The sequence below is a fragment of the Eschscholzia californica genome, unplaced genomic scaffold (genome assembly GCF_041429995.1).
Source record: "Eschscholzia californica isolate CP2 unplaced genomic scaffold, dmEscCali1.0.p SCAF_2, whole genome shotgun sequence".
NCBI classification, from domain to species: Eukaryota; Viridiplantae; Streptophyta; class Magnoliopsida; order Ranunculales; family Papaveraceae; genus Eschscholzia; species Eschscholzia californica.
Genome location: NW_028238309.1, coordinates 12,001,656 through 12,029,436, shown reverse-complemented (window position 1 = coordinate 12,029,436; position 27,781 = coordinate 12,001,656). Strand labels below are relative to the sequence as shown.

The 27,781-nt window shown below is 37.3% G+C and overlaps 5 protein-coding genes across 9 annotated transcripts; 3 read left to right on the top strand and 2 right to left on the bottom strand.

Annotated features, from left to right (window-relative positions):
* Positions 1–2,919: 2,919 nt before the first annotated feature.
* LOC147556258 (ranBP2-type zinc finger protein At1g67325-like) lies at positions 2,920–7,161 on the top strand. Of its 4 annotated transcripts, none has more exons than XM_086664095.1 (10): positions 2,920–3,683; positions 3,821–3,866; positions 4,152–4,267; positions 4,886–5,159; positions 5,319–5,389; positions 5,493–5,544; positions 5,711–5,820; positions 6,261–6,285; positions 6,365–6,519; positions 6,758–7,161. In XM_086664095.1, exons 1-10 carry the CDS (start codon positions 3,675–3,677, stop codon positions 6,758–6,760), a joined length of 861 nt encoding a protein of 286 aa, XP_086520221.1. In that variant the 5' UTR covers positions 2,920–3,674; the 3' UTR covers positions 6,761–7,161. The 4 variants fall into 4 exon arrangements, with proteins under 4 accessions (XP_086520221.1, XP_086520220.1, XP_086520219.1 ...); XM_086664094.1 differs by having other exon boundaries at positions 6,258–6,285; XM_086664093.1 differs by lacking the exon at positions 6,758–7,161 and having other exon boundaries at positions 6,365–6,743.
* Positions 7,162–8,367: 1,206 nt separating this feature from the next.
* Positions 8,368–16,827, bottom strand: LOC147556257 (CemA-like proton extrusion protein-like protein). The gene is made up of 7 exons (XM_086664091.1): positions 14,082–16,827; positions 13,211–13,296; positions 12,220–12,393; positions 10,819–10,933; positions 9,459–9,556; positions 9,004–9,139; positions 8,368–8,811 (listed from the first exon to the last, which is right to left on the bottom strand). The coding sequence occupies exons 1-7, from the start codon at positions 14,721–14,723 to the stop codon at positions 8,743–8,745; spliced, it is 1,320 nt and encodes a 439-aa protein (XP_086520217.1). The 5' UTR covers positions 14,724–16,827; the 3' UTR covers positions 8,368–8,742.
* LOC147556256 (uncharacterized) lies at positions 16,819–20,316 on the top strand. Of its 2 annotated transcripts, none has more exons than XM_086664097.1 (4): positions 16,819–16,950; positions 17,552–17,774; positions 18,637–18,787; positions 20,020–20,316. In XM_086664097.1, exons 2-3 carry the CDS (start codon positions 17,613–17,615, stop codon positions 18,784–18,786), a joined length of 312 nt encoding a protein of 103 aa, XP_086520223.1. In that variant the 5' UTR covers positions 16,819–16,950; positions 17,552–17,612; the 3' UTR covers position 18,787; positions 20,020–20,316. The 2 variants fall into 2 exon arrangements, with proteins under 2 accessions (XP_086520223.1, XP_086520224.1); XM_086664098.1 differs by having other exon boundaries at positions 16,835–16,950; positions 17,569–17,774.
* A 1,745-nt stretch (positions 20,317–22,061) lies between these two features.
* On the top strand, positions 22,062–22,936 carry LOC147556255 (Integrase-type DNA-binding superfamily protein). The gene has a single exon (XM_086664096.1). It carries the CDS (start codon positions 22,179–22,181, stop codon positions 22,725–22,727), a length of 549 nt encoding a protein of 182 aa, XP_086520222.1. The 5' UTR covers positions 22,062–22,178; the 3' UTR covers positions 22,728–22,936.
* A 2,295-nt stretch (positions 22,937–25,231) lies between these two features.
* Positions 25,232–27,781, bottom strand: LOC147556254 (glucan endo-1,3-beta-glucosidase 6-like). The gene is made up of 3 exons (XM_086664090.1): positions 27,418–27,781; positions 26,625–27,108; positions 25,232–26,478 (listed from the first exon to the last, which is right to left on the bottom strand). The coding sequence occupies exons 2-3, from the start codon at positions 26,972–26,974 to the stop codon at positions 25,368–25,370; spliced, it is 1,461 nt and encodes a 486-aa protein (XP_086520216.1). The 5' UTR covers positions 26,975–27,108; positions 27,418–27,781; the 3' UTR covers positions 25,232–25,367.

Below are 27,781 nucleotides of genomic sequence, written 5' to 3'. Positions count from 1 at the left end.
ATTGACTTACATAATGTAGTGCCTCTAGTGATATTATGGGTTGCCTATAGTAGCATCACTTGTAACCTAAAACCTTTACCACCATCTCTAATCCCTCATTGTTGCCGTTTTGGATCCAAGAGTGAGAAGGTGGGAATTGATTTCCTTCCCATCCAATTTTGCCCCAACTTTTTTTAACCCTACACCCACTTTTAAGTTCTCAATTTCTTCAGCTCTTTTCTTTTCTTGTTGTAGCCATTAGTGTTAGAGAGAGGGAAATTGGTTCTAGAGAGGGAAACTAGGGCCAGTGAAGGAGAAGAAGGAGGCATCAAGCTTGGTGATTTTTCTTTGTTGTTCTTGGTGTGGAGCTTGGTTTACTTTGGCTCTAAGGTAGATTTCTACTTCTCTAGGGCTTGAATAGCCATTTTTATAGAAAACCTAGACAAATTAAATAACACTACAAACCCTAGATTTTAGTATTACTTGAACATAGATTAGGGTTCTTGACATAAATATATATATGCTAGAAGTAGTAGATCTATATGTCTACAAACTCATTTTTGGTCACTTTGAATCTCATCTATGTGTTAGATTTTGAGGATATTTGCTATAATGACATACTTGATGAACCATACAATCTTCATTTACATTTTCATGTTAGATTCATGTATTACAATGATATTTAGGGCTAAACCTCTTTATTTGTCATGATTTTAGTATATAGCTCTTATAATTAGATGTCTCTCACTATTGGACAATACTCTTTATATAGATACATGAACATGTTCTAGAACTCAACATGATATGAGAATTTTAGGCTATTATCATCATTGATTTATTACTTGCAAACATTACAAATATGAAACTTGTATGTCGTAACATACTAACGAATATGATTTTGATTTATGTATGTTGTGGTGTGATGTTATTATATGTGTGTGATGTGATGGAGTTGGTGGAGGGTTGTGAGAGTTTTGTGGTTGGTTCGACCCTCTTTACCGGATGTGATATAGGTATGGAGCGTATGGGGTCGGCGCTAACACAATGGATGACCTTGTGGACCACACTCTCATACAACGTGGATACCAACTTATGATATTGCTTATGGTTGTTTATTACAAATGATGTGATATTATGTATGTGTGACGTGATGGAGTTGGTGAAGGGTTGTAAGAGTTTTGTGGTTGGTTCGACCCTCTCTACCGGATGTGATATAGGTATGGAGCGTACGGGGTCGGCGCTAACACAATGGATGACCTTGTGGACCACACTCTAACATAAGGTGGACACCAACTCGTCATGTCGCTTTTTGTTGTTTGTTACACATGTGGTACACTTTATTTCTAATGGTCACAACTCGGATACTATGCTTGGACATCTTTACATGATATGTGGTTGTCTATTTGTTTTGGTAGCTCTTGAAACTGTCTATTGAGGCTTTAGAGGTTTCGAAATCTACTTGTTGGGGTCTGACCCAATCTTTTATTTTTCAGGACAAGGAAATTGGGAAGTGCCACCTGCTTGAGTCATAGTTAGCCCTGGAGGAGTTTCTTTAGTGGTTTTCTTTCTTTCTTTAGGTAGTTATTTGGAGTTGTATCTCCTAAACACTTGGTGTTATTTATGTTTTATCTTGTCCGACATTTGTGTCGATGATTTAGAGACATCCTGTGAGTTTTGAGAAACTTGGTAAAGTTTTATTAGATGATTTATTGTTACTTTTTGAGCTTCATATTCCATACTATTTGTCTCCTTGATGAGTATATCTTATATGTTTACTGTTCTGCGGAGAAATGCTTTAAGTTTAAGTTTTCATGGCGGCCGACGTGGAAATCTGGATTTGGGGTGTTACACATAAGTATATGATTCCCTCTCTTCGATCAGTAACTTTCACTTGGATAGGGAGATGATGATGATGGTGGTGTGATTGATGTTGGTGAAAAGAAGAAGAAGAAGAAGAAGAAGAAGAAGAAGAAGAAAGAGGAGAGCGATGATGATGGTGGTGTGTTGGTGGGAAGAAGAAGAAGAAGAAAAGGTAAGAGATGATGATGGTGGTTTGATGTTGGTGGTAAGAAGAAGAAAAACCGTAGCTTATGTGAGTATAAGACTCTTTCTATCTCTTTCTCTCTCTCTCTCTCTCTCTCTCTCTGTGTGATCAGAAGCTTATAATTGGAGAGATGGACGAGAGTGAGAGTGTGTGTGTGTGTGAGAGAGAGAAATGGAGATGATGATGGTGTTGTGTCGTCGATAAGAAGAATGAAGATCGAAAAAAAATCTTTTTAAGTTGAAGGTCGTTATCAGATGGGCGACCGACTGTTTGCCAGTGATACTATCCGGTGGGAGGAGAGAGAAAGGACAAAGAGAAAAATATTTTGAAATGAAGGGTAAATATGAAAATAATGTTGATTCTTATGTTTGAGTATAGTCTTGAAGCCCAAATTAGAACGTTGGATAATTATGAAGACCAAAATTTCTAGTTACCAACAAATTGGGGATCAAATAGGACCCCTTTTTATTATAGCAAGAAGGTTGAGCTGAATCTACCATCACCGTCAACTGGAGAAAGAAATGAATCAAGAAAGAAAAATTACAAACACAAAATTGTGAGTCAAATCGTACTGTTGAATACAATTAAAAGCCAAAACCGAAATCCGAATACAATTATTAGCTAAAACGACACGTTAATAAAAGAAATTAGGACTCAGTTGGAACTAAACCTTTCCTTTATACGACGGAGGTGAGAAAGACAATATTTTGGCTCTTGGGAATGTCCAAAGGGAAGTTTTATAGGCAATGCCCATACTTGTTAGCGACGATATGTCTTTCACCCAAGACTTGGTCAAAACAAGTTGACCGAGTATAGTTACATGCAATTATCTTATCCCTCATTTTTTAGGGTGTGTATCACCTCCTTCTTCTTTTTCGTTCTCTTGCCACATTATCATTCTTCTCTGGGAAAAAGTCGCCAACCGACGACCTTGACTCAATTTTTTTTCATTTCTTCTTCCTTTTTCTCTCTCTTCTTTTTCTTCTTTCTTCTTTCTTCTTTTTATTTTTCTTCTCTCCCCTTTTTTCTCTCCGGTCGGAAAATGGGATTAGATCTAGGTTTGAAAACTAGATCTGTAAGAAAAATATCTTCGTCTGGAAACCTTGACGAAAGATCTCTTCGTCTGGGAGACCAGACCAAAAGTCTGAATCTAGGGTTACAAACCCTAGATCCAGACCAGAATCCAGCGAAGGGGAACCCTTTTTGCCGGAATAGTGGGTGGAAGTGAGGAGAAGAAAAAAAGAAGCTTCTAGCTGGTGACCTTGTGATGGAGAAGGATGTTATCAGCCTCTGACGTAATTGACGCTAATTGTTTTGTTAGGTGAAACTCAAATGTTTTGTTTTCTTTTACTTTTTTTTTTGATGAAATTTGTTTTCTTTTACTTGCATTGCCTTTTACCAAAATATGCTATAGAAGGGTTTGTCTTTAGCAGCATTGTCTTTAACAACAAATGGTAGACAACCTAAGGGTCACATAGGTGAACTGTTTATAGTTGGGGGGGCAAACAAAAATAACTAACCTACGAAGTTATATGAGTGATAGAGATTGGCGATGTCTCCTTGCGTTGCTAGGGCAAAATTCCCGCCTCCTCGATCCTAAACTTCACTTCTCCACAAGATTCAACCAATCGTAACCTTCATCGTCTCTGCCATGTCTCAGGTACCCATTTATGTATCAGTCACCTTCTTCTGATTGTGATTCATTTAGCGTAGAAATCGGTCCTGTTCTTGATGGTTAGCTAGGGTTATGGTTTTCTCCTCTCTTTTCCTTGCTTATCTAATTTGTTCTTTTTTCAGACGGATATTCGAAATTCCTCAGCAACCAAGCGTGCACGAACTGATGGTAATATTTAGATTCCTGTTTCGATTTTTAGACGGATTTTTGAAAATGAAACTAGTATTTGCTAATCTTTCATGTATTGTTTTTCAAGCTAAAATCTTTAATAAATTCAAGATTAGAATGTAACCTCAGGCCATGAGGTTTCCCCACTGAATTAACCCTAAGAGAAGTATACCTAGCAATGAGATTTGCCTGTGATTTGAAATGAAACTTATCTTTACATTGATTTTTGGTTAATGTATAATGTTTTACAAGTTTATTAGATGATTGTTACATGTTAATTTATAGGTAGTCGTCGGGAAGATGATTGGACGTGTCCTACCTGCGGAAATGTTAATTTCTCATTTCGAACAACTTGCAACATGCGCAATTGTACCCAGTCCAGACCAGCTGATCACAACTCTGTAAGTGTCTTTTTTCATTTTGTATCTTGATTTTAAGTCGAATTATTGAAGGAAACTTTATGTTTAGAAATATAATGACAATTAGTGAGCTTGTTATGGAATATATTTGAAAATTGAAACTTTGAGTAGTTTCTGCGAATTTCTTTTATTGTTCTATCGTATGGGATCAACCCTTGGAGGATGATATGGAGTTGTGTGAACTTGGATGAATTATTTTCTTTATGTTATTTAGGAAGGTGAAAAAGAACAGGACATTTAGGAACTCATAGAATAAGATTTGGGGTCACAAACTTATATACTAAAGTAGAAGAAGGGAGTATTATTACAAACCAATATGCCTTAGTACTTCGCTTGTTTCTTACTTTTTCCTTAAATTTCTTCCTGTTCTTTTCCCCTTCATAAGTTCATATTAAGAATTCTACACCAGTTGATTTGAGTGGAATGTCAATTGCACTTCTCATTATGTCGAGTTATAAATTCTTAGCCGAGATCCTCTTGAGAGCTTTGTCATCCATAGTTAAGGTTGCACAGCATCTTCAACTGCATGAAATTATTACGTAGTTCACTTTTGTTTTATGCATCTTATAAGTATTAAGTAGTATTGTTTTGTCTGTCCAGAAATCTTCTGCTAAGCCCCTTCAAACCCCTCCAAGATACTCTGGTGCACCCTATTTAGGTTCTGCTGGCCCCTCGTCAATGTACCTCAATATGCCACCATATGGCTCTTCTGTTTTTAACGGGTCATCTCTCCCACAATATGATATTCCCTTTTCTGGGGGCTCAAGATATCATTATGAGTACGGAAACCGTCTTTCTGCTGGCAGTCCTTATCGACCAATGAACCATATGTCAGGACAATCTCCTTATTCCGGTGGGTCTATGATGGGAACAGGTACAGCTTCCTATTTTTTATCTCACTCCTGTGAAGTAAAAGTTGTATAATTAATGTAACGTTGGAACTTAGAATCTGATAATTTTTGTTGGCCTTATTGATGTTTTCTCGACTGTTTATTATTATTTTTTATTCACCATTGATGTTCTTCTGTTTCAGGTGGGATGTATGGTATGCCTCCTCTGATGGATAGATATGGTCTGGGTTTGCCAATGGGCCATGCTGCTATGGTATGTATGGAGCCCGTGTGTTTGCTTTAAGTATGGTAGTTGATGCCCTCTGTTATTTACTAGTCTATGTTTTATTTCTCAACTCACCTGGATTGTGTGATAGGGGGCTAGGCCAGGAGCTTATCAAGATGTGAATATCCATAAGAAGCCAGCAGGTTGGTCATTATTAAGCTCTCATGTTCTTGAAATCAATGATTGGTTGGTAGTATTACTAAATTACAAATAATTCTGTTTATTTTGGTAGTCATGGGCAAGTTCTTCATATGTTCTATTTGGTAATTCCATTGCTAAATTTCTTTTGTTCTATATAACTTCTTCTAGATGCGACACGTGACAGTGATTGGACATGCCCCAGTTGTGGAAATGTTAATTTCTCTTTCAGAACAGTTTGCAACATGCGGAAGTGCAATACCCCCAAACCTGGATCTCAGGTTCAATTATCACCTCATATTTAGATATAACTTGTAGCTAAATTTTCTACTAGGTTACTGCAGTATCTGATTTGTTATTTTAATTGCTTTATATTAAACAATGTTTGGGAGTCCGGAATGGCCTCTTCTCTTCTCATGTGAATAAGGAGTTTCATGTTCAAGGCACTTAGTCTCACATAGTTTAGGAAGACCATGCAGACACAGGTCAATTGGTTTGGCACATTGGCGGGGTTTGGTGCCTAGATTGCTCAGATTCAGGAGCCTGGGGTAGTCTAGGGCAGGCCGATTCAAAAAATAACATTGTACCATGTGGAACAAGGTTCGCGGCCCTGAATGGTGCTAAATCAAGGACAATAGCGCTGACTGATAAGGATATTGCATCATTTGCTCTATTTATGTCTGTATCTTCTCTACTGATCTTCTGTTTTTTTATTCAGCAGGCTCCTAAATCAGATAAAAGCCCCAGTAAGTTCTCAAACCTGGAACTTTCTTCTGCATTAGTCTGTTTCTCCGATTTTTCATTCTTATCCCTCTTGTCATGCAGAGAATAAGATGCCTGAAGGAAGCTGGAATTGTGTGAAGTGTAACAATGTAAACTATCCATTCAGGACTAAGTGCAACAGACAGAATTGTGGGGCTGAGAAGCCAAATGAGCCGAACAAGTCACCGACGGCAGTGGCACCTGAAGAGGGGGATCAGGTTTGTTGTGAGATATTTCTAAGTTGTATGATTTTATCTTGCTTTAGGTGGCTGATGTTTTCGTTAATGATCTTTCTTGCAAATATCACAAAGTTTATGATAGATGTTGGTCAAAACAACAATTTATCACCTACGAATTATTTCATTTCTTTAGTTACTGAAATTTTCAAATATAACTGTTTATATAATAGAAACTTCAACTTCATCCATTGATTTTCGTTGTTGTCTAATGTTCCAGTGAGTTCTAGGACACTTTGAGAAGGTCCAGAGTCGTCGTACAACGTTGCTCAATATGGTGTCTGGGTCGTCATGTTGTCGTCGTCGTCATGTTGCAGCGGGTTGTCGTGTTGTTCTCTGCCCTTCTAATGGTCCGAGTCAAGTTGTTGTTTGACAGCTATATCCTATCTGAACTTGTTCTGGTAAAGTCAGAAAAAATCCTTACGTATATGGTCTTTGTTGTTATGGTTTAAATAGCCAGGTACTTCTGGAATTTAGTTTTGTCAACTGTAGTGGGTGGTACTAATTAAGTAGACATGAGTTTGAGTGGTTTAATTAGAAGTTGTTTTTGAAATGATACTACTTCGCCTAGTTGGTGCTCCCTCTTTCGATTTGAAGTAATTGGTAAAGGTTCCATTGGTCAAATTTTCTTACCTCTAGTAATATTTGCACAGGCTTACAAAAGTTTGAAGAGGTTTGGGTAAGGCTTGCACAAATTTGAGCATATCTTGTGCTTGGTTTGCACGGGTTGCTCAAGTTTGCATACGTTCGGTAGGTCTGTATAGGCTTGCAGAGGCAGGTCGAGCCTCATGTTGGACATGGAGCTCAGACCTTGAAGAAAACATTGGCATGTCTTTTGAATTAAGATCAACATAAAATCTGGTTTTCATTTATGTACCTGTAGTGTTGTTGGGTGGTTGAAAGTCTTACCTCTTCGGTGAATGTGTAGTGGTTAATTTCATAGCAGCACTCAATTTTCGAAAGCCACTGCGTTGGAGTAGAAAGATAATGGGGGTGTAAAATTTTGGCCAATTTTTTCTGTTTCCCCAACCCCCATCACAATTTCTTCTCCATGCTCACAAGGGTTGCCCCCAAATTGTCATTACTGGTGACTTTTAATATTTCTCACCATCTCTAGTCACCACCTGCACAATTTTATCTCCTCCATCTTCCCCTCTCTCCATCTCTCGCCTACTCCTTTTCTCCAATTGCGGAAATCCCTCTAAACCAGTGGGTGAAAGGAAAATCCCTCTAAACCCCTTGTTGCTTCTCGGGGAAGGGGACCTTACCGTTTGCCTGAAATAGGGACAGAGTGGGAGGAGAGAGGGAGGAGAAAATGAACATAGTGGTCGAAATTAGTGGTCAAAGATGAATGGAGATGAGGAACAAGAAGATCTTGTCTTTTCTTTAAAATTCTGTATCTCGGAAATGTTTCTTCAAAGCGATGGCCTTCTCGAAAGCAACATGAATTCCAATTAAAAAAAAAAGGTACTGGAAATAAATTAACTTAATCTTTTATGGATGACTATTAAAGATTTCATCCACTGAAATGCACTAGGGAGAGACAGTTTTGCTTGGCGCAATACTTTTAATACTTCAGAATTAATTCGTTACCACTGAGATAGAGAAGGACAACCCCACCTGTTTCTGTAACCTGATCTTACGTCTGATTATTATGGAAAGGAATTCTGTTCTGGTTTGGAGCATTGAGCTGTAGCATCACACATTCTGTATCAGTTCTTTCCTTCGGAAAGGTAATATTTTGATGTGTCTCAAACCCGATACCTGACGGTGATCACCAACTAAGTAACAACTCCCAGTCAAGGCCTCAAGGGTGGATAACCCTATGAGTTTTTCTAAAGTGAATAACCCTATGAATTGATGATCAAGAAAGTTGTGATTGTTACAATTTTGAAAGATATACATAAAATACATTGGAGAATTCTCTTTCTAATTAATTGTCTGCAACTCCTAATCCGAAGAATAAAGATACATAAGATTGTAACCACAATCGAGTTTTGCAGTAGTACACGGGAACCAGGGCATACACTGGAACGGAAAAAAGATTACCCCATGATACTTTTTACTTGTTTGAGTCCTCAATTTCAGTGACCTCCTGGATCTTGCATTGGAATCTTAGGAAAGAATTAACTTATTCCTTGATTGCAGACCCGTGAAGAGAGTGAGTCCAGTCATACACCAACCTCTTTGTAGGAACTCCAGCTACTAGTGACGCGTCATTTCCCTGAAAATATTGGCCACCTTCGGAGATAGTCTCGGGAGGAACTTGAATAACTATACCAGAAAGGATAGAAAAGTGAGACTGCGAATTCTGGTTTCGTCACAAACAATTAAAACAGAGAATTTTTTGGATGTTTCAAAATGTAGAGGAAGGATATGGTCTAAAATTTGTCCACAATAACAAGAATATAGCTAGCTATACATTAATAAGGTAAATGATTGAAGTAGTATACTAGTGTGACATACCCAGAGCTTCACACATGCATCCATAACGACTGGTACTAAGCAGATAAAAACGGTAATAGTAGACTGATCCACATCAAGCCCGTAATGATCCACAATAATCTCCAACAAAGTTTGCCAACCAGATTCAGAATGATAGCTGCACAAATGCCCCCAAACAATATTTGTTAGGTTAAGAAATTAATTACGTACAGAATGATGAATGAGCTAAATCTTCTATAACATTAGTCCACCACTTAATGTTTGCCATTAGACAAAAGCGCAACATGCGATCGTTAGCCGGCTAAAATTGTGATGTGGTCGACATACAACCCAAATATTGGTATATCTTCGAGAGTTATAGTGTGTGGAATGAAAATGGAATTAACCAGCAGTCATAGCTTTCAGTCCAGTTCAAATGTATATAGTTTGTTTAGTTGTAAGAATCGAGTAGTAGTCATTACACGGCGAAAGATTACCCCAAAAAAATGTCCGTAATAAGAATAATAAGGAATGCCTTCCCAGTGTCCGTAATATTATTTAGTATTTTATAGCCTGTAAATTTAAGTAGAGCAACCTGCACAAGTGAAAATACAAAATTAGCAGAATGATATTTGGTTACCTATGATGTGAGATTGACAATCAGGTAATATGCGTAAATATTAAGGAAAGTAGAGGTCGGAATGATCGCCAGTCTCGGAAACAATGTCTTTGTGCGAGGTTCTCAGTATTTGAAATACTGGACCTCGGAGGCATTAAAAAGAATAGGAGAAGCTCACAGAAAACGAGACTTCACTAGATCCTTGCTTAAGAGAGCATATAAGAAATCTTTGGTTCTTGAGGAAAGGATTATAAAACGTATTTTTATTTTTTGAGTGGGTGTGTAAATTTTAAAATTGAAAGGTCTGGTGAGTTTTAACTGAGAAGATCTCTCTCTTAGTCTCTTACTTACTTCCAATACTATTTCAGAGTTTGTTTATTTAACAACATTTTCTCAATTATTTCGTTGGTTTCGCTTCACGTGGAAACTGAAATAGAGACCGAAAAGGGAACTTCAACAATTTCTTTGTCCTCAATGCTCTCTATTTCCAGGAATTAGTCATGTCTTCGATGGTTCTATGGGTATCCAAAGTACAAACGAGATTGATGTCTGTTGCCTCAACCATTCCAGTTAGTTCTGATCCCGATAAGGAAAGGGTTAATTTATAACTATAACAAAGTTTTCATGTTGTTGATTCCTTGGTGTAGTGCTTCTTCCGCTATGCTGCCTATTGGTACTAGTTGAGTAGCGTTGAACTCTAGTGACCTTTTCTTACTCTTTTTCTCCAATTTTGGTTGGAACATGTTCAATGAAATATTTTTCTGTAAACTCCAATGGAGAAACTATAAGTGAAATTTTCTGTTCGTTGGGTACGGATTGGATTTTTCGAAAATGCCTTAAATATGGGTTGATACCTAACCGCTTTATACTGTTTCTAAATTATGGCCTGACTTGTTTACTTATGTTTTCCCTAGCCTTATAAAAGGTTGTTATCAATGTAAAAGGGTCTACATACCACTCCCTACAAATCTTCATTCGTTAAATTCTAGATTGTTTATTTTGTGCACAGTAGCGTAATTAGTCGACAGAGAAATGTACGTTTGATCCAAAATAATTTGGTCTAGCTAGTAGCAAAGAGAAGCAAAGAAACCCTACTACAATATTCAATACTTAAATCAAAAGGTATCTCCAATCCTAGGGAAAAATAGCTGTCACCTGATCTAATTGATTTATCTGTCAACCTAAAGAAGAAAAAAAAAAAACGAAGTAAATAAATGAGATGGTAATTGGTAACTCACTTTGCTCTGATTGAAGTATAAAAGAATGAAAAGCGCAACCCCAAATACCATATCCGACCATATATTAGCAAATGCCCTTCGGTTCTCTAACCTCCATTCTTCTCTCAACTCTAACCTGAAAGAGCGACCAAAGATGGATAAGACCAAAACAGATCAAAGGAAGCACTACTACATCATTAAATACATAGTCTCGGCTAATTTACGAAAATCAACAACTCTCGACAATTCAGGTACATATTTGCGTCACTGTAATGAATTAACTGCATCAAGACTTCATCATTGGGCAAATTCACATTGAATACTTCTCAATATGTTGTGCATTCTTTTGCATGTTGCATCACTACATAATAAATTAACATTTAATAGTATCATCTCGCTTTGATAATGGGTTTTCTTTTGAGAATTTGAAACACAAATGAAGTAAAATGAGAAGTTTGAATGGAGGAAAAAGTAATCCCTCTTAGCTTACTATACACATGCAGAAGAGGATAGTCTATCCCCTGTTTTACACTTGATTTGGCATCTCAATCTGCTATGAAGACCTGAAGTCAGACCTGCTAGTTCAAGCTTGAGCCTGAACGCAAATAGTTGTCTTTATGGTTAGTTGGTTGCAGTGATATCTTCCGATTCGTATTAACCCATTGAAGAACTTAGATTTCTTCATTTCAGTATTTATATTTCTCATGGGATGGCAAAAAATGTGAGTTTCCCTATAGTTTACTTGACCAATTTCTGCTAAGACTTTTATACATAAGAAGTTCTCTTCTATTGGTGGTTTGAGATTTCTAGGAGTTAATCAATCACTGCTACTATCTACCTCACAAATGTGTTACTATGTTTTCTCACACCATGCGACTCGAACGATTCACCAAAATCCCGACGCCACTTGCAAGAAATGTTCGACAAATTCACACTTCTAAACTTTTCACAAGGAGAAACCCCTAAATATCCTAACATGAACATCATTCTGTAATTAGAACTCTTCTCACAAACTACCATAAGATCTTTCTTTAAAAACTAAATTCCTGAAGGAAAACTTACACCTTCAACTAAAAGACAATATTAACGAGTGAACATTAAATTTCAAATCCAAGACAAATTTGAGGCACAGATGATGAAAGATATTCGAGAGAGGTTAGAGTCTCTTAGACTCCTAAAATATTAAGGTGCCAATGGGGTGCTCCAACAACATATGCTTGGAACATCAGGAATGATGCTAGAAGATAGGCTAGCCTGTTTACGTTCTTTGGTTGAAAATCTCGCGAATTTGTTTCAGGAGTACATTATCGTACATTGATTCTTTTTCAGATTTAGACTTGAAACTTAATAAATAGAGGTCCATTATCTGGTAAGAACTCAAGTAATTACTGAAGTTCAGAACAATACAAACAGTTAGCTTACGCTTTATGCCGCAACTCCAACCAAACCTCGTCATCAGAAAGAGGGGGAGATTTGCCTATCTCTGCTTCAAATCTGTATCTTGATTTCTCCACCTTTAACGCCTTTACCATTTCAAGTTTTTGAGGTCTTCGCACATCAAGAAACTCAGCCGCAAGTGGCACAGTCTTCACATACCTGTTCAGTTGAGGAAGTGACTATCTGTAAAATAAATCCTCCAAGACTTGCCGTTTCAATATTAACAATTTAACATTGACTTTGCTATAGAACAATCCACATCTGTTAGGTTGCTTAAATTCAAATAAGTAAATCAGAGATCTCCATCTATACCGAGAATGAGGGAGGAAAAAAAATGAAAGAGTCTCAGGACATGTAGGGCAATCATATTCCCTTTTCTTCTCCCCCTTTCACATGCAATTTGTGGGATTGTTTCGAACTAAAGAATTACACATTGGTAAGCAACATTTGTAGAACTTTGATCCTGCATATTCTAGGTCTAAAATCACCTCTAAGAATATCTAACGGGGGCATCAAATGGGTAGCAATAGTAGACACCAATACGAGGTGCCAAAGTTGGCAAGTTGGATGGGACAAATGGGGATACCAATATAGGCATAAACAATAACATACTTATCTTTTATCTTTTAGACCAACCGTTGTTACATTTGTTACATTATACAAAATACATCAATTAGATTGGTACTTCATGGTGCTAACATGCTTGTCTGCAAGTTTCATGATATCTATAAGTGAAACCTCACATTATACTTACTGAAGTGGAATATCCTTCAAGAGTATCCAAATGTCCAGATACGAATACTGTTGTATTGGATTTTCCGACACGCAAAAAGTATACTAAAAAGGATTATCCATGTTATAGAGAGATCAATATTGTGAACTATGAGTTTGGCGTAATTGCCACGTCATAAACAGAAAAGAACATATAGAATTGGAAATACGAGCAGAGATATGTGATGTTATAGAGATTAATTACCTGTCTAAAAATGGCATGAGAACAAAGTCATGAACCACAAAATCCATAGCCCAAGGTATAATCACCAGTATAGCTAAGAATTTAGCCTAGAAGTAAGATATTAAACCAATAAATTAGTGTGCAATCTTCTAGACTTATTTTATATCAAGAGCAAGTGATCCAATAAATAGAGTAAATATATGGAAGAGGACCTCCATGGTGTAATGCTAAAAGTTGTCATCGATATCATGCTGATTTTCATCTTTCCTTTGTTCGACATGGTGGAATGCTAAATAACAGCAAGAGATGTGAGGGGTACAATGAGGGGAAAGGTAGAAGAGCACGGATTTCCTTAAATGAAGCCAAGAAACTCTAGTCCTTTTCTGTAGGTTGAAAGTTTTAATTTTTACTATGTAAGAGAGCTTCCCTGCTGTTATTTCTTCATTATGCTTAATTCGACAAGGAGGATGAAGGATGAGTATGTCCAAGTATTTTCTTTTTCAACTTTGGGACTTTAGTATGGTACAATATTTATTTCAATAAATGAGATACCTGAAGTTGGATAAGATGAGAACTTATGGTTGCATACAGCATCGCAAATATATGGGATCAACTGTAAAACAAATTCTTAACACTATGTCTTCATTATGGGAATTGTTTTAATCTCTACCATCAGTACATGAAATCAAACTCCTTTAATTTTCCAAACGTCATTATCTTGTGTATATTCAGTTTTTAGAACGTTGTTTCTCGATTTTGTGTTGATCAAACACTCCACAAAAAAATGCACAAGTGTGTGTTCTTCATTTATACTGATTTTGCATGATAGGAAAGAACAAAGACATATATTATTTAAGAGCAACTATAAATATACAAATTGTAATGTACTTACCGAATTCGAAGAGGCATACTTAAAAACACGGTCTTCGTACAACAAATCATCATCTTCGATTCCGAAAACTAAATCCCTCACAGATTTAACCAAACCCTTTTGAGGCAATAAATCACTCAAGTCATCCCTGAAATCTTCAGGTCTCTTATCTAGTCCACTATCATCCAAGTTTTGATCCCAAGAAGAACCACTACGTTCAAATGATTCATCTACCAGCCAATCTTCCCACTTCCTACTCTCAACATTTCTCATATCTTCTTGTGCTTCTCGTATCTCAGTAATTGCCTCAGCTCTCCTCTTCCATGCTTCAAACCTTTCTTCTTCGGACAATTTATCTTCGCTCGAGCTCTCTAGGTCATCACCTTCCTCCTCGAGCAAGTCCTCCTCTTTCAAACCAAGCCAATTAGCATCTTCATCCAAAAAGAAGTTTTTCCACCAAGGTCTCTTTTTCTTCTTCTTCTTCCCTTCATCATTATTACCATTCTTGGCATTCGGAATCAACCCATGGAAATGCACATTCCTTCTTCCAAGAGTCAATGAGAAGGAAGACATCGACCGGGTAGTGTTCGAAGTAAGAGGGTTCCGAGGTAACCTCCTATTAAATAGAGCTAAATTCTCACATAATATAATGGAAGAGCTCATTAAGAATGTAAACCCAAAGAAGCATTTTTCAACATTAACAAAAAGTATTAACCTTCTCTTCCTTCACAACATTTCCATGTATACTTGTATCCTCAAAATTCAATTATAATGGTTAATTGCTTATACTAAAAACACCAAATTTCAAGCACCCAAGTTCTAAATTCGTGTCAGAAACGTCAAGATAACTTCAATTTGGGTTTAACACAACCGGAATTGAAATTTGATTCGTTTGAGTACCAACAAACAACAAAAGAAATTGCTAAAATTTCTTGTTATCTTAATCCAACACAGTTTCTGAAGATGAGAATCAGAGAGAGATGGGGAGAGAGATTAAATTAGGGTTGGTTGATTACCTTGTCCTTAGAGCAGAAATTGAGTTGGCTCTTCAATCAGAATCTTGAGAGTAGAAGTAGGCCATATTAAGCAGGAGTGGATAATGGTAGCTTTTGGCCTTTTACCTTTACACTTGAGAAATATCATTACTATACGGATTTATTTCAATTTGATACACAATTTATGTCTAACAGACAAATTTGACCCCTAGATTGACCAATACCAAATATAACACCCTAATTAACCATAAACCTTTCCTCTTTTGGGAAGTCCATCATGGCATTAACATCAACATCTGGAATAACTTTTGGATTCCCTCTACAACTCACAAGTATCTCACAACTCATTCATAATCACAAACTGAATATACCTCTTCTCCGCAACACAGTCATCAGTTAGATAATCTCATTCAAACGATCGACCTTCAACCTCGGGAACTTGGAACTCTCAGATTGTCTTTAACTCCTCTGGAAAATATAGAACTGTATCAATGTATAGACATCTTATTATTACATATAATCCAAGCATGCAGGAAAGTTCGAGTTGGACTTACATTTGGAACAGTAATACTATTCCTAGAATTAAAACATTTTTACGGAAATGCTTTACCAATGCACTCCCAGTTAAAAATAGAATTGGTAAATTCATTGAAAACAGTCTAAATTGTGACATATGTGGTCAACTGGAAACTATTGAACATGCTCTTTTACATTGTAACCGGCCACGAAGTATTTGGTTTTACTTTAATATACTCTCCACCGTTGTTGTTTGCCTATCTTACATCTTGGCCAAACTCTAATAATAAACTGCAAGCAGCAAATATAGCATCAACTTTATGACATATTTGGAAAGCCCAATGTAACTTCTGCTTTCGGAAAATTGATACATGCATGCACATGATGCCATAATCCAAATTCTAAAGTGCATTCTTCCAACCCCTCATCGAATAGATATCACTTAACTAATAAATGGATTCTCCGACCATGTCATATTTCAAAATGAATGTTGATGCCTCTTTTTACGATTTATCTACAGATATTAGCAATGTAATCATGGCGACCACAGATCCCAATTCATCTCAACCAAAATTATAACTCTAAAAGCACGAACCGGCGAAGAAAGTGAAGCCCGAGCAATTCTCGAAGGCCTTTAATGGGCCAAATCATAGAACATCTCTTATCTTATGACAGGAGGTGACAATCTAAGCATAATGAGATATTTGTAAGGACAACAACAGTAGATTCAATTGCAAATCAGACAATTGTTAACCACATCAAACGACTTCAGACATCCTTCAAGTCACTAAAATTCCAATACTTCAGTCGTAAATGGAATATCCAAGTAGACATTCAAGTTAAATGGTGTAGACGATCTAAAGAAGAAGGATCATGGAATTCCATTCCAACTCTCGTCTCCCATTTCTACTGTTGTAGTTCAATGAAATTCATCTTCGACAAAAAAAAAGGCCTAGAAAGAGAAAGGGAGCTATAACCACAGATATAAGAGTTTGAGTCGCCAACAACTACTTCGCCAATTGGTTGTGGTTCTACTCTAAAAATTCGGAGGTCACAAGTTCAATTCACAGTGGAAGTAATATCCATCTTCATTTACTTGTATTAAGGGGTGTAAATAGTTCAAAAGTAGGAATAGTTTTCATGCCCTTATCATAGCTTGTTGCCTTGTTCCGGTTCAGTTTTTTGCGGTTCTATTAGGGGGACAACACAGTAATCGAGGAAATTATTGGATCCTAGTTTGGTTCTTACGAACGGCTCAGATCATCTTCTTCTCTAGCTTTTCTCCTCTCTATTTCCCACAATTCAGTGCCTCCTCATCACTTGGTGGCTTCGTCTCTCTAATCTGCTGCAACGATTCATCTCCATAGTTTTTCTATCTGGTTAGTTTCTCTCTCTAGAACTAGATTATGGTCGCTCTCATTTTTCTTTTACGCTCTTTATTAACTTTTCAAAAAATCTTGACTTTAAACTCAAAAGAACTTGAGCTTGTCCATATTTGTTCTGATTCTAGGTCAGTACTTTAGATTCAAGCTAATGTTATTATTTTCCACTTTTTTATTAGAATGGGTAATTGGGTAATCTCAGTTTTCATATTAGAAGAATTAATTCAGAAATCCCTATGCTATTTGCTATTCTTCAAATTGATCTTAGAGTAGAGAAATTTAAAACCTAACCAGAAGCATAAAGTCAAAATCTTGATGAATTGGTTTTTGTTTTTCATGAATAAGGAATGCTCTTTCATATATAATGAACTTATTTTTAGTTTTAAACATGAATTTTTTGTAGCCCAGAAAGTTTTTCGGTATCTCTGTACAATGTTGTCGAACAATTACTGTAAGGAAGTGTTTAGAATGCTGAATTCTTCTCGGAGTTTTTTTTTTTTTTATAGTTAGATACTATTTGGGTCTTTTTCTTGTCCGACGTTTTGTACTTTAAACCTTGTTGCAATAAGATGTTCTGATCACTTTGAAGTTTATTTAGATTTCTCATTTGGATAGTCTTCGAAGTCGTCTTTCTTGGAAACAAACGAGCTCAAGAAAGTATGAAACCGGTTGTGGGTATGGTAGTCTCGAACAAGATGCAGAAATCAGTTGTTGTTGCTGTGGATCATCTCTTCCATCATAAGTTATACAATAGGTATATCAAAAGAACTAGCAAATTCATGGCTCATGATGAGAAAGATGAATGCAACATCGGCGACAGGGTAAATCCTTTCCTTTTGCCTCAGTTTACCTTTTTGTCATCTCTCACTGTTTATCTTTCCTCATTAAGTAAACATGTAAAACTATGGTACACTTTTACAACACGGGGCTGTTACTTTGTCTGCACTAGCCATCATGCCAGCAACTAGAAACACTGTGTTTGTTTAAGTTGTGACTGAGATCTCAGCTTCCCTAGTAGCGTTGAGATGCAAAAAGTAAAACTCGCCTCCCATTGTTTCGATCGCGAATTTAATACCATAAAACCGATGTTTAAAAAGTGTCTGTAGCCTTGGGTGGTTTTATTTGACGAGGAGAGGTGTAGCATCATTGAGGCGGAACCTCATGTCAAAAAATCAAAACAAAATTAAAAAAAAAAAAAAAAAAAGTAGCAATATGTTAGTCCAAGAACATTGTTCTACTTTAAAAATTTATGAGGCTTACGCCTCAATAAAGATCATCATGCATCTTTCTTGGCTGAACAGACATAGTCCTCAAGATGTTGAAACCTCATTTTGCCTTGAGGCTTATGACTCTATGGGAACCTCGACTATCTTGAGTACCTTCCTATGCAATCGACTTGAAAAGCCTCCCCTGCTTCCACCCCACACCCCTACCCAATACCCATCCACAAAAAAACATTAAATGTTTGCCTCTTTATTTTAGGCTTGTAGTTTCAAGGTTTTTTCAGTAGATATGATGGCTAATTACTCTTTCAGTATATGGTTTTGTGTTTCTTTTCCCTTTTGTTTAGTTTTACTTAAGCAATTCGCCTGAATGAATAGTCTTGAGATCCTCGATTAGTTTTCATGTATAGTTTATAAAGAGTTGAATGGGAACTAGTGTTAATTTGTGGAGTTGCTTCAGGTTAGGTTGGATCCTTCTAGGCCATTGAGTAAAAGAAAGAATTGGGTTGTTGCAGAAATTCTGAAGAAAGCAAGAATCTATGTTCCACCATCGGCAGACACTGCTTCTTCCAAAACGAAGATTGAACCACTGGCTTCTCCATCCACTTAAGGTCTGACGAGTAACTAATCATGTGACTCTCATCTTTCAGATTGAAACTTATTGGATGGTCTTGAGTATATCTTGTGCATATCTGATTGTTAAGAGTGTATCTTGTGAATTTCAGAAGGTGCTAATACTTTTGCTTTCTAGTCTAAAGAGTGAAGTGGTTATATTTCATCTTTTTTCACTTGTTGTAAGGTATAAAATTCCAGATTACTTCCATTTTCTGCTGGATTACATGGAATCTTGGTTGAGCGACAACAAAGCTAAGTCTTACAGGACTTCGCCGTAAGCTATAATGAGTTCCATTCCTTCCATGCTGCTGGGAACCTTGATTAGAATGAGATAGCTTCCCTTAGCTGCTGTGCCAATACTAGGAAGTAACTGTTAGCTTGAGGCAGTTACTAGAGCCATTATAATCTAGGCATTTCTTGATGGGTGGAGATGACCTTTGAGCAATACTACTGTGACACTTCCAACTCCCAACAATTTCGAATCCAAAATATGTTATCACTAAATTAGCCAAAATTGGTTCTTCAATATATGTATCTATTGATTACACTGTGAAGGCTGGTTCCAGATTTACTTAGTACCTAGTCAAACACTCGTCTGCTTTTGTATAGAGCTTTCCAAGTTCTTTAGTGGTTTTAATTGAAACCATACGGGTGCTTCCCTACCTACTTCAAAAGTTCCTATCTTGTATTACTGTTCATTTAGGTGTTAGGAAGTTCCAGAGATATGCGTAGATTAGTTTTAGTTTTCCCGTTTATTAGCTCGCTAAATTCAATTAGGAAAAGGAATTAAAAACAAGTTAAAATAAAAGAGAAACTGGACCTTCAGAACCACATAAGAAGAGTTATTGGTGACCTTTATTATATTTGGAATGGAGTTAAATTGAAGTTTATCTATTGATTTTGCTGAAAAAAGTAAAGGAACCATTAAATGTGTGAGTCAGTTAGCAATAGGATCGTACATGTTATTGTTCACGCGAACCTGTCATGTTTCACTTTCGTTGGTTCCACGTGCTGACCTTCTAATATATAGAAGCTCGTGATTTTTGTTCGTTGCAATATTTATTTTTTCCAATGGACCAACTTCTATTGGTTCCAACATGCTACAATTTGTTCAATTGCCCTCAATTCCAGTTTGCTGTTCCAATATGTTAACTTCTAACATTACCTATATGTTGTTCCACTCTAACTGCTCGTATGACCTTTGATATTTGTCTCTGTTTTTTCCCAGGTTACGCAAATGTGATATACTGGACACTTCGTAGGTAGATTGATCATTGATTAGAATCGGAAACAATGTTTTTAGAGCTGAATGTTGTTTTGGGCGTTTGGTCGGAAATGCCACTTTGTTAAAGGTAAGCAGGAATGAGAAACATTTCCTTTGGGAGTTTTTGGATGAACTGCTACTTGCATACAAGAAATAAATTTTCAAAGCTCTATTGCTTAAATGGAAGAATATTGATATACTTGTGACTTGTGAGTTGTCCAGTCCAAAATGATTGATTGTTAATTTATCTGTCATTCTGTCTATACTTTTGCACTCTGGTATGGGACTTCATGCTTGCTTCTGATAGTGATAAAAAGTTAAAACTACTTCTTTTGCTTACGCGAGGTTCTGGATTTGCATTGGTGTGTCTTATTATGTGTATTTAATTTTTTAACCAAGTATTATCTGATGATTGAATTAATTCATTATCTTAATTCATTATCTAAGAACCATTCATGCATATGGGCCCTCTCGATTGTGTTAGAAGTTTATCAAATATACAGACTTACTCAATGACAACTGAACAGTTGTCCATTTGATACTGATGCTACGTCAGACCGTGGCTGAAGGTCCGACACCTTGTTCTGTCCATTGTTATTATTGATGTAGCTCATGACCAGCATATTCATGGGCAGCATTTTGGGCTCCCACTAGGACTAGTTTAGAGGTAGCCAAGCTAGGATAAGTAATCCCAAACAGATAACTAGATAAAATAAACTCCATCCTTACGCTACATTTCTTGGACTCTAGTGCAGAGAAAGGAACCCTAAAAGCAAAATATCAATGAAAATGAAATACTCTAACTTAAAAGTTGTTGGCCCCCACTCTTCCACATAAGGTCCCGCAACCTGGTGTGGGCCCCATATGTGTACTACATCAACTATACAAGAACATGAAGTTGAAGCAGGCACAGGGAGACCAACTTCCATGATTTTTCGTTGAATCAAGTTCAGGAGTTGGCACCCAATGAGTCAATTGAAGGTGAACTAGAATACTAGATGCAGGGGCTTTTGGTAAGAGTCCGACGTTCTAGTGATCCGTGTTTGAGCTTTGTATATTATTTTAGGGGAATACTAAAGATACACAAAATATGTATAAATCCTAAATAACATTAGACTCGGGACCACTTGATCCCAGCGCTCTAATAGAACATGGGTCTTATGTAAAAATTCCACGAAAGCTAGAAACCTATTGCAACCTTCTTTTGCTCGGAAAACAACAAAATATTATCCTTACAGGTTTGACCAAAACAAATTGTGGGCTTGTAGGCTGCAATCAAACGGCTGCTGACCCCTTTGTATGTTTTTCTTTCTGGACTGAAAGCAAGTCAATAGATAGTCATTAGGTGATTGTGATACGTTGAGGTAAGTGTGCATCCTGAGAAGTAGTCCCATGACTCTTGTGGAGGTCTTCTTCCAGGTGAATGTGATACGTTGGTATTCGAAGGAAGCATGTTTCCTTGGAGGGTCTAGAAGTGAGTTCCGACCATGGACCCTCATACTTTCTTGTATATATGCTTCTCTTTATATATTTAATCATATTTTCAGTTAAGAAAGTCTTACTATTGCAGTTAAGAAGAGTTTAAACTTCCAAATCTTGTTAGTAACTTGGATATTATTTCTTGATTCCATTTATAAGGTAAGAGTGAAATTAGTAGATTTAATGTTCATTTAGGAGTCCAGGTTGTTGTTTTTGGAAATTGTACAAGCGGCAATAGTGTAATTGATTCGTGGCTTTCAATTCACTCTTCCATGTTATCGGAAATACACGTCAGCCTGAAGAGGCAAGGTGACGGTATTACATTGATTTCTGCTGGCCACAACAGACTAGACGACAATTTCTCCGTTGCCACGTTCTATTCACCACATCATGTGCCATCCTTAAGTCGTTTCCACGTGCGGGATCTATTCTCACGTGAACCGTATTGCTTATCCATTCAACTCAGATGAAATCGCCTTAATTTGCCATTAAATACCCCCTGCTTTCTATCTCCCTCCCAACCCCCATTCCTCCTCTAAGCTCATAGTCTTACCTCTCTCTTTTCTATCTTTCTCGGGGACACGCGCGCACACACACACACACACACACTCTGTCTTTGTTTCTGAGTTGTAAATTACTGTGAAATGGTTCCCACATCTGACCAGACAGGAACCGGCCGGACAAGACGAAAGAAAACCAAAGGACCATTCAAGGGTGTGAGAATGAGAAAATGGGGAAGATGGGTTTCTGAAATTCGAGTCCCTCAGAACAGATCTAGGATCTGGTTAGGCTCCTACGACACTCCAGAGAAGGCAGCCCGTGCTTATGATGCAGCACTGTACTGTCTTCGCGGCTCAGAAGGAAAATTTAATTTTCCTAATGAGAAACGACCAGAACTTCCCAATGGCACCTCAACCTCCTACTCAAAAACAGAGATTAAAGCAGTTGCCTCAAGGTTTGCGTCACCAAATTCTCTTTCAGTTCAGTCCTCAACCTCTTCCTTTTCAATTGCCATGAGCTCTCCAGAGGTACCACTTTTGGGTGGTGAAACAGTAAATGCATGGGATGCTGGTGCTTTGCATTTCACAGCTGGACTGACGGAACCTGATATGTTTTCGCCGGATAATTTCCTATTAGAAGAGCCGATAATGCTTGCGCCAGACTGCATATGGGATATTATAGATGGAAACTAATAATCTCAATTATGTTAAAGTAAGTAAATATGGATATATATGTGTGTGTGTGTGTGAATAGCTGAAAAAATCAACCTATAAGCTATGCTAATAATTATGCCTGTAAGTAGTATAAAATATAAATAATTATTAGGTTTGTATTTCTTAACAAAAATGTTAAAGTGTCAGTCTCTTACGTTTCTGTTAGAGGGATATGCTGCGTTGTTACATCTTTAGTTGACAGGTAAGGCATCGTTGAAGCGAGAAAAGTGTCTGATGACATGTCAGAAGTTTTCGAGTTCAGTTGAAAAGCGTCACACAACCTGGATGTAAACTTGTCTATTTTGGCTGGTTTCAGTCTAAAAATAGGATGTCTTTATCATTTCAATATTACAAGTAAAGATTGTATAAGATGGTAATTAAGTTTATCTCCTCAATGAACTCCCATATTTTGGTGGGTGGAAGCTAGGGTTTACTGGCAGAGCACTGTACAATTTTGACAGACAGGAAGTTGTAGTTTCATCTTAACCCTTTAACCTGTCAAATTCAAGAAAATAAATACCCTCTGTTGTGTGATTCTGAATTTCTGATTTATGATAGTAATAATTTTGGAAGCAATATGTGGAATTGCAGATATGATTTAGGAATATGATTAAATATATGATCACAGCTTAGCAAATGGCGCAACAATGTTCAAAGGATACTCGTAATTCTTTTCTTTTTCGTATTTTTCGGCTAAGAGTTGGGCCCTGTTGCAGATCTATAGTCTTCGGGGTTATCTTTTCACAGTAGTGTGGCGTCGCATGATTTCTTTTAAACTCTGCTTGTTTGGTTTAATCTTATTCGACAAGGCTTGGGTGTCGTTCTGAGTGTTTTGCTTGTGTATATAATGTTGCAATTTGTTCATAGGTTATGCTTTGCTGCTTTTGTTTTCCAATGACCAGCTTAGTTTTCTCTATCTTCTCTAGCATGCATTTTTTTCTGTTGAAAGGGTAAGCTTCGAACCATGATCCGTCTATTGGAGAGACATACAAGTTCCACTCTACCAAATTGAGCTTGACATTTAGCATGCTTATTTGTTTCATTTTGTGTTTCATAGTGATTAGTAGAGATGCATCTGTTCTTAGGTAGCCCAATCAACGTGGCCAGATCATCGTTTTAGTCCCTTGAGTTTCATAATATTATTGCTTCCGCAGCATGCCAATTAACAGGTAAAAAAAGGCTGAGCTTGGTTTCATGAGCAGGTAGCTCATGTACCATTTAGGCTTCTTCTGTCATTCCAAGAGTAATGTACTAGCATGAAATTACAGGGTCTGGCCTGATGATCCCTTCTATTTGCATTCCATGGAAACGGTTCATAAGTCATTCGCCCAAAACTCTGAATCCTAAACATATGTAAATCCAAGCAAACTGGTTATGTACTTCTTTATGCAAATCTACCTCGTGCAAACATACAAACCTAACTGAGAGGATGGATCTTTTTGCCGAAAGAAAATTTTGGCCTCTAGGTCCATGTTTGGTGCGCGAGAATGCAATGTGATTCCTGAGAATTGCATTCCCATAACGCGATTCCTGGGAATCAGATCATTCGCTTTGATGTTTGGTTTGACCACGAATAGGAATTCGATTCCCCATAGATTCCTAACTTGGTGTTTGGTTCGTGTAGGAATCAGAATATAAATTTGTATAAAAGTCCTATTATATCTTTAAACTACATAAATAAAACGTCAACTTTGTTATATATTTTGATCGGTATTATCTATTTAAATTTGTAGATATGAAATAGTAACGTGATGCACCAATTTAAGTAGTATTTAAAAATTTATTTAAAGTAAATACAGGTCTCGGCTAAAAACTTTTCGTTTTAAACATTATGAAATTGATTGGAATGAAAATAGAACAATAAAAAAAGAAAAAAAAACTAGAGATCGGAAGAGAGAGTTACGTTCGGGCTAGAGAAAGAATTGTTATGGTGATGGCTAACCATAGGTTTTTAATTTTTTTAGTTGTGATATTATGTGGAAGAAGATTTTAATAATAGTCATTCTAATGTTTTATTAAGGATAATTTGGTCCGTAAATGTTAAAACAAAGCATTCCCGAGAATGGGAATCGCATTACCCCATTTTGAGGGAATCCAGGGAATAGCATTCCCCCTGCATTCCCGTGAGCCAAACAGTAATCAGGATTGTAATTCCCAGAAATCACATTCCATTTCCACGCGATTCCCGCCGCGCCAAACATGGCCTAGGAGTTTTGGCCAATTTTCCCTTTACATAAAGGAACCACTACAAAGGGAAATGACCTTGAGCTTTTGGGTTCCACACCCCTAGTTGGTATTTTCTAAAAGAAAAGTTTGATTCAATAACTTTATTCCTATAGGTTCAATGTTTCTTTATCGGTCCCCAAAAGTAGTCGTTAACAACCGTTATAGTGGAAGTAACGACCATATTTTCAACGATCCCATATCCTCACTGCTTTTTGCTGCTCGAACTGTCATTTTCTTTAGGCATCTGCTAAGAATAGTAAGAGTGTAGAAAATGTGGAATTCAACCTCCCAAAATTCATTTACATGCACCAATCCAAATGCCCATGTAAGTAAGTTGAAACAAAATGATAGTCATAAATTTGAAAAAAAAAAACTCAAACTTCACAAAAACTCTCAAGAATAGAAGAGCACAACCACCACCAAAATGAAAGACAAGAGCTTCTGGAGACGCCCGACCCTTAGCTCAGCACTACCATCATAAGGTTGAATCATTATCCCGAACCTGCAACTTTCTGTCGATGGGTTTGTCTTTGTGATCATCGAAAGGTTTGGGAACTTACAAGCTGAATCAAGCTGATCCTGAATCTGATAATAACTATTAAATGCATATGAAATGTTACCCCGTGCATCCAAATTCCCACAAGACGATCCATATCCAAGACTTGTGCAATCAGCAAGACTGCACGCATAGCTCACACTTAATGCCACTTGAGGATCATCAAGGCTCGCCGAAGGAGACATAACACACCATTTCTTGCTCTCATATAGGACATCCTTAGCCTGAACTAGGGATCCTGTGTTTGTTGTGCCAAGGTTGAGTTGGTATTTCGGCATTCCATCAAAGTAAAATATGCCCCAATGTCTTTCGAAATTTCCAGGGTCAATGCTCTTGGCATCCTCATCGATCAAACTAAATAGGTATGCATCAACAGGGCCAGGTCTCATTGGGGTTCCTTTCCCAGTTGCGATATGAGCCATGAACCCTTGGTTGAATCGTTGAGCATAGACGAGATTTGCATTTCGGTCTCCATCAGTAGGCCACCCGATTTCTCCAACAACAATGGGTAAGTTTCCGAACCCATATTTCTGTAAGGTCCAAACTAGGGTATCATGGTTGGCGTCGAACATATTGGTGTAAGAGGTTCCACCATCAATTACGGGCGAGGCATTTCCATCGAAGAAGGCATATTCGACAGGGAAATTGGCATCAGTGTAAAGGCTTATGAAGGGGTAGATATTGACAGTGAAAGGAGCACCATTATCACTCAAGAACTTCACAATGGCGACCATCAGGTCATGGATGTCAGGCCGGAAATCCCCACCGGAAGGAAGACCTGATGTAGTCCCATACACGTCCGCGTTCTGAGGGCAAGTGACCTTAACCTGGTTTGCATGACCAGCTTTTACTAGGGCTGCCTGGATATTCTGAAGTGCAGGAAAAGTACTCCTGAGAAAGCTTCCATTGTATGTCCGTAAGAAAGGTTCGTTTCCGACCGCAACATACCTATACAAATAATACATAGTTGACACCATCAGAGAAGAATCATACGAGTTCGATAAATATAGCAATACAAGAAGAATAAGCAAGCATATCGATGTAACAGATCAATGAGTATATACATAAAGGAAAGGCGAAAGTACTAAGTCAACCTGATGTTTACATTGTTGCCGGAGATATGTGCAGATACATTGTTCTTCACCCAATTTTCGGCTGCCTTTGTACTGGTAGCCATGGTTGAAAGCATATCATTGGGGATACCAACCATAACTTCGATACCGGACTTTCCAAGAGCATTCAAAGTTCCTGCATCTGCATCAAACAACTTGATCTTCTGAATCCCATTGTCCTTCAGCAACCTGACTACTGTATCAGGTGGTAAAGGGTGGCTTGATTGAACTCCCCAGTTTGCACCAATACCACTTACTGTAACCACCATTGAAAACAAGGAAACAACTCCAATAACCACTGAAATCCACTCCATTTGATTTGTTAATCCCATTCTCTCCAACTCTAAAACCCCAAACTGGTCTAGAATTAGATCTTGGTTCCAAGCAGAAGGTGGTTGAAACCTGTGGAAGAAATGGGTATTCCCTCAAACTAGAGTTTGAGACAAAAACCTCCCTGAAATACAACCTATGGATGATATAAAGCAGTCAGCTTAAACCTAAAAAGATTTGAAGTTGGTTATACTAAGAAACAAACTTAACAAGACAAATGAAACAGATCTAGACCACATAGTTTTTATATAAAACCACTTGGGTCTTTTTATTTCCCTAAACAACCAAATAAACTTTAAACTAGCAATAAGCTCATACCCAGTAGTTAGATTATGCAAGAAAGTTCATTTATGAAATCAAAAAGTGAAACTCTTAGATGATGAAGAAGAACAAATAAAGACTTGGGTAGTGCAGAAAAGAGATAGAGAGACAGAGGATGGTGTACCTGCAAGACCACCTACTTGATTTAGTACTCTATGTTGAACAACAGCTCACAAGAACCTAATGGGAACACCTAAAAACACCATGGCTGCAGCTAAAATTAATAGGTGGAAAGAAGTAGAAAGTAGCTAATAAACTGAAAACTTTAATAGAGGGAGAGGAGATTATTATATTAGTATCTTGAGAGGGAATGAAGGAAAGGATCCTTTTGTTTTTTGAGTTATAATAAGATAGAGAGGTAGAAAGAGAAAAATGGAGCTCTCTCTTTCTCTATAAGTGTTGATGGGGATAAACAACAAAAAAACATATTAAAGAATGGAGCTGAGCTCATGAGCAGTTTTAATATTATAATTTGTCTGAAATTGACT

Coding starts and splice junctions, on each gene's coding strand:
- LOC147556258 (XM_086664092.1), top strand. Junction 4,268..4,885: donor GACCAGCTGATCACAACTCT/GTAAGTGTCTTT, acceptor TTGTCTGTCCAG/AAATCTTCTGCTAAGCCCCT. Junction 5,545..5,710: donor TATCCATAAGAAGCCAGCAG/GTTGGTCATTAT, acceptor AACTTCTTCTAG/ATGCGACACGTGACAGTGAT.
- LOC147556257 (XM_086664091.1), bottom strand. CDS start 14,723: ATGAGCTCTTCCATTATATTATGTGAGAATTTAGCTCTATTTAATAGG. Junction 12,394..13,210: donor CTCATGCCATTTTTAGACAG/GTAATTAATCTC, acceptor TCAACTGAACAG/GTATGTGAAGACTGTGCCAC. Junction 9,140..9,458: donor ATTACGGACATTTTTTTGGG/GTAATCTTTCGC, acceptor GCATTTGTGCAG/CTATCATTCTGAATCTGGTT.
- LOC147556256 (XM_086664097.1), top strand. CDS start 17,613: ATGAAACCGGTTGTGGGTATGGTAGTCTCGAACAAGATGCAGAAATCA. Junction 17,775..18,636: donor AATGCAACATCGGCGACAGG/GTAAATCCTTTC, acceptor GAGTTGCTTCAG/GTTAGGTTGGATCCTTCTAG.
- LOC147556255 (XM_086664096.1), top strand. CDS start 22,179: ATGGTTCCCACATCTGACCAGACAGGAACCGGCCGGACAAGACGAAAG.
- LOC147556254 (XM_086664090.1), bottom strand. CDS start 26,974: ATGGGATTAACAAATCAAATGGAGTGGATTTCAGTGGTTATTGGAGTT. Junction 26,479..26,624: donor GGCAACAATGTAAACATCAG/GTTGACTTAGTA, acceptor TTATTTGTATAG/GTATGTTGCGGTCGGAAACG.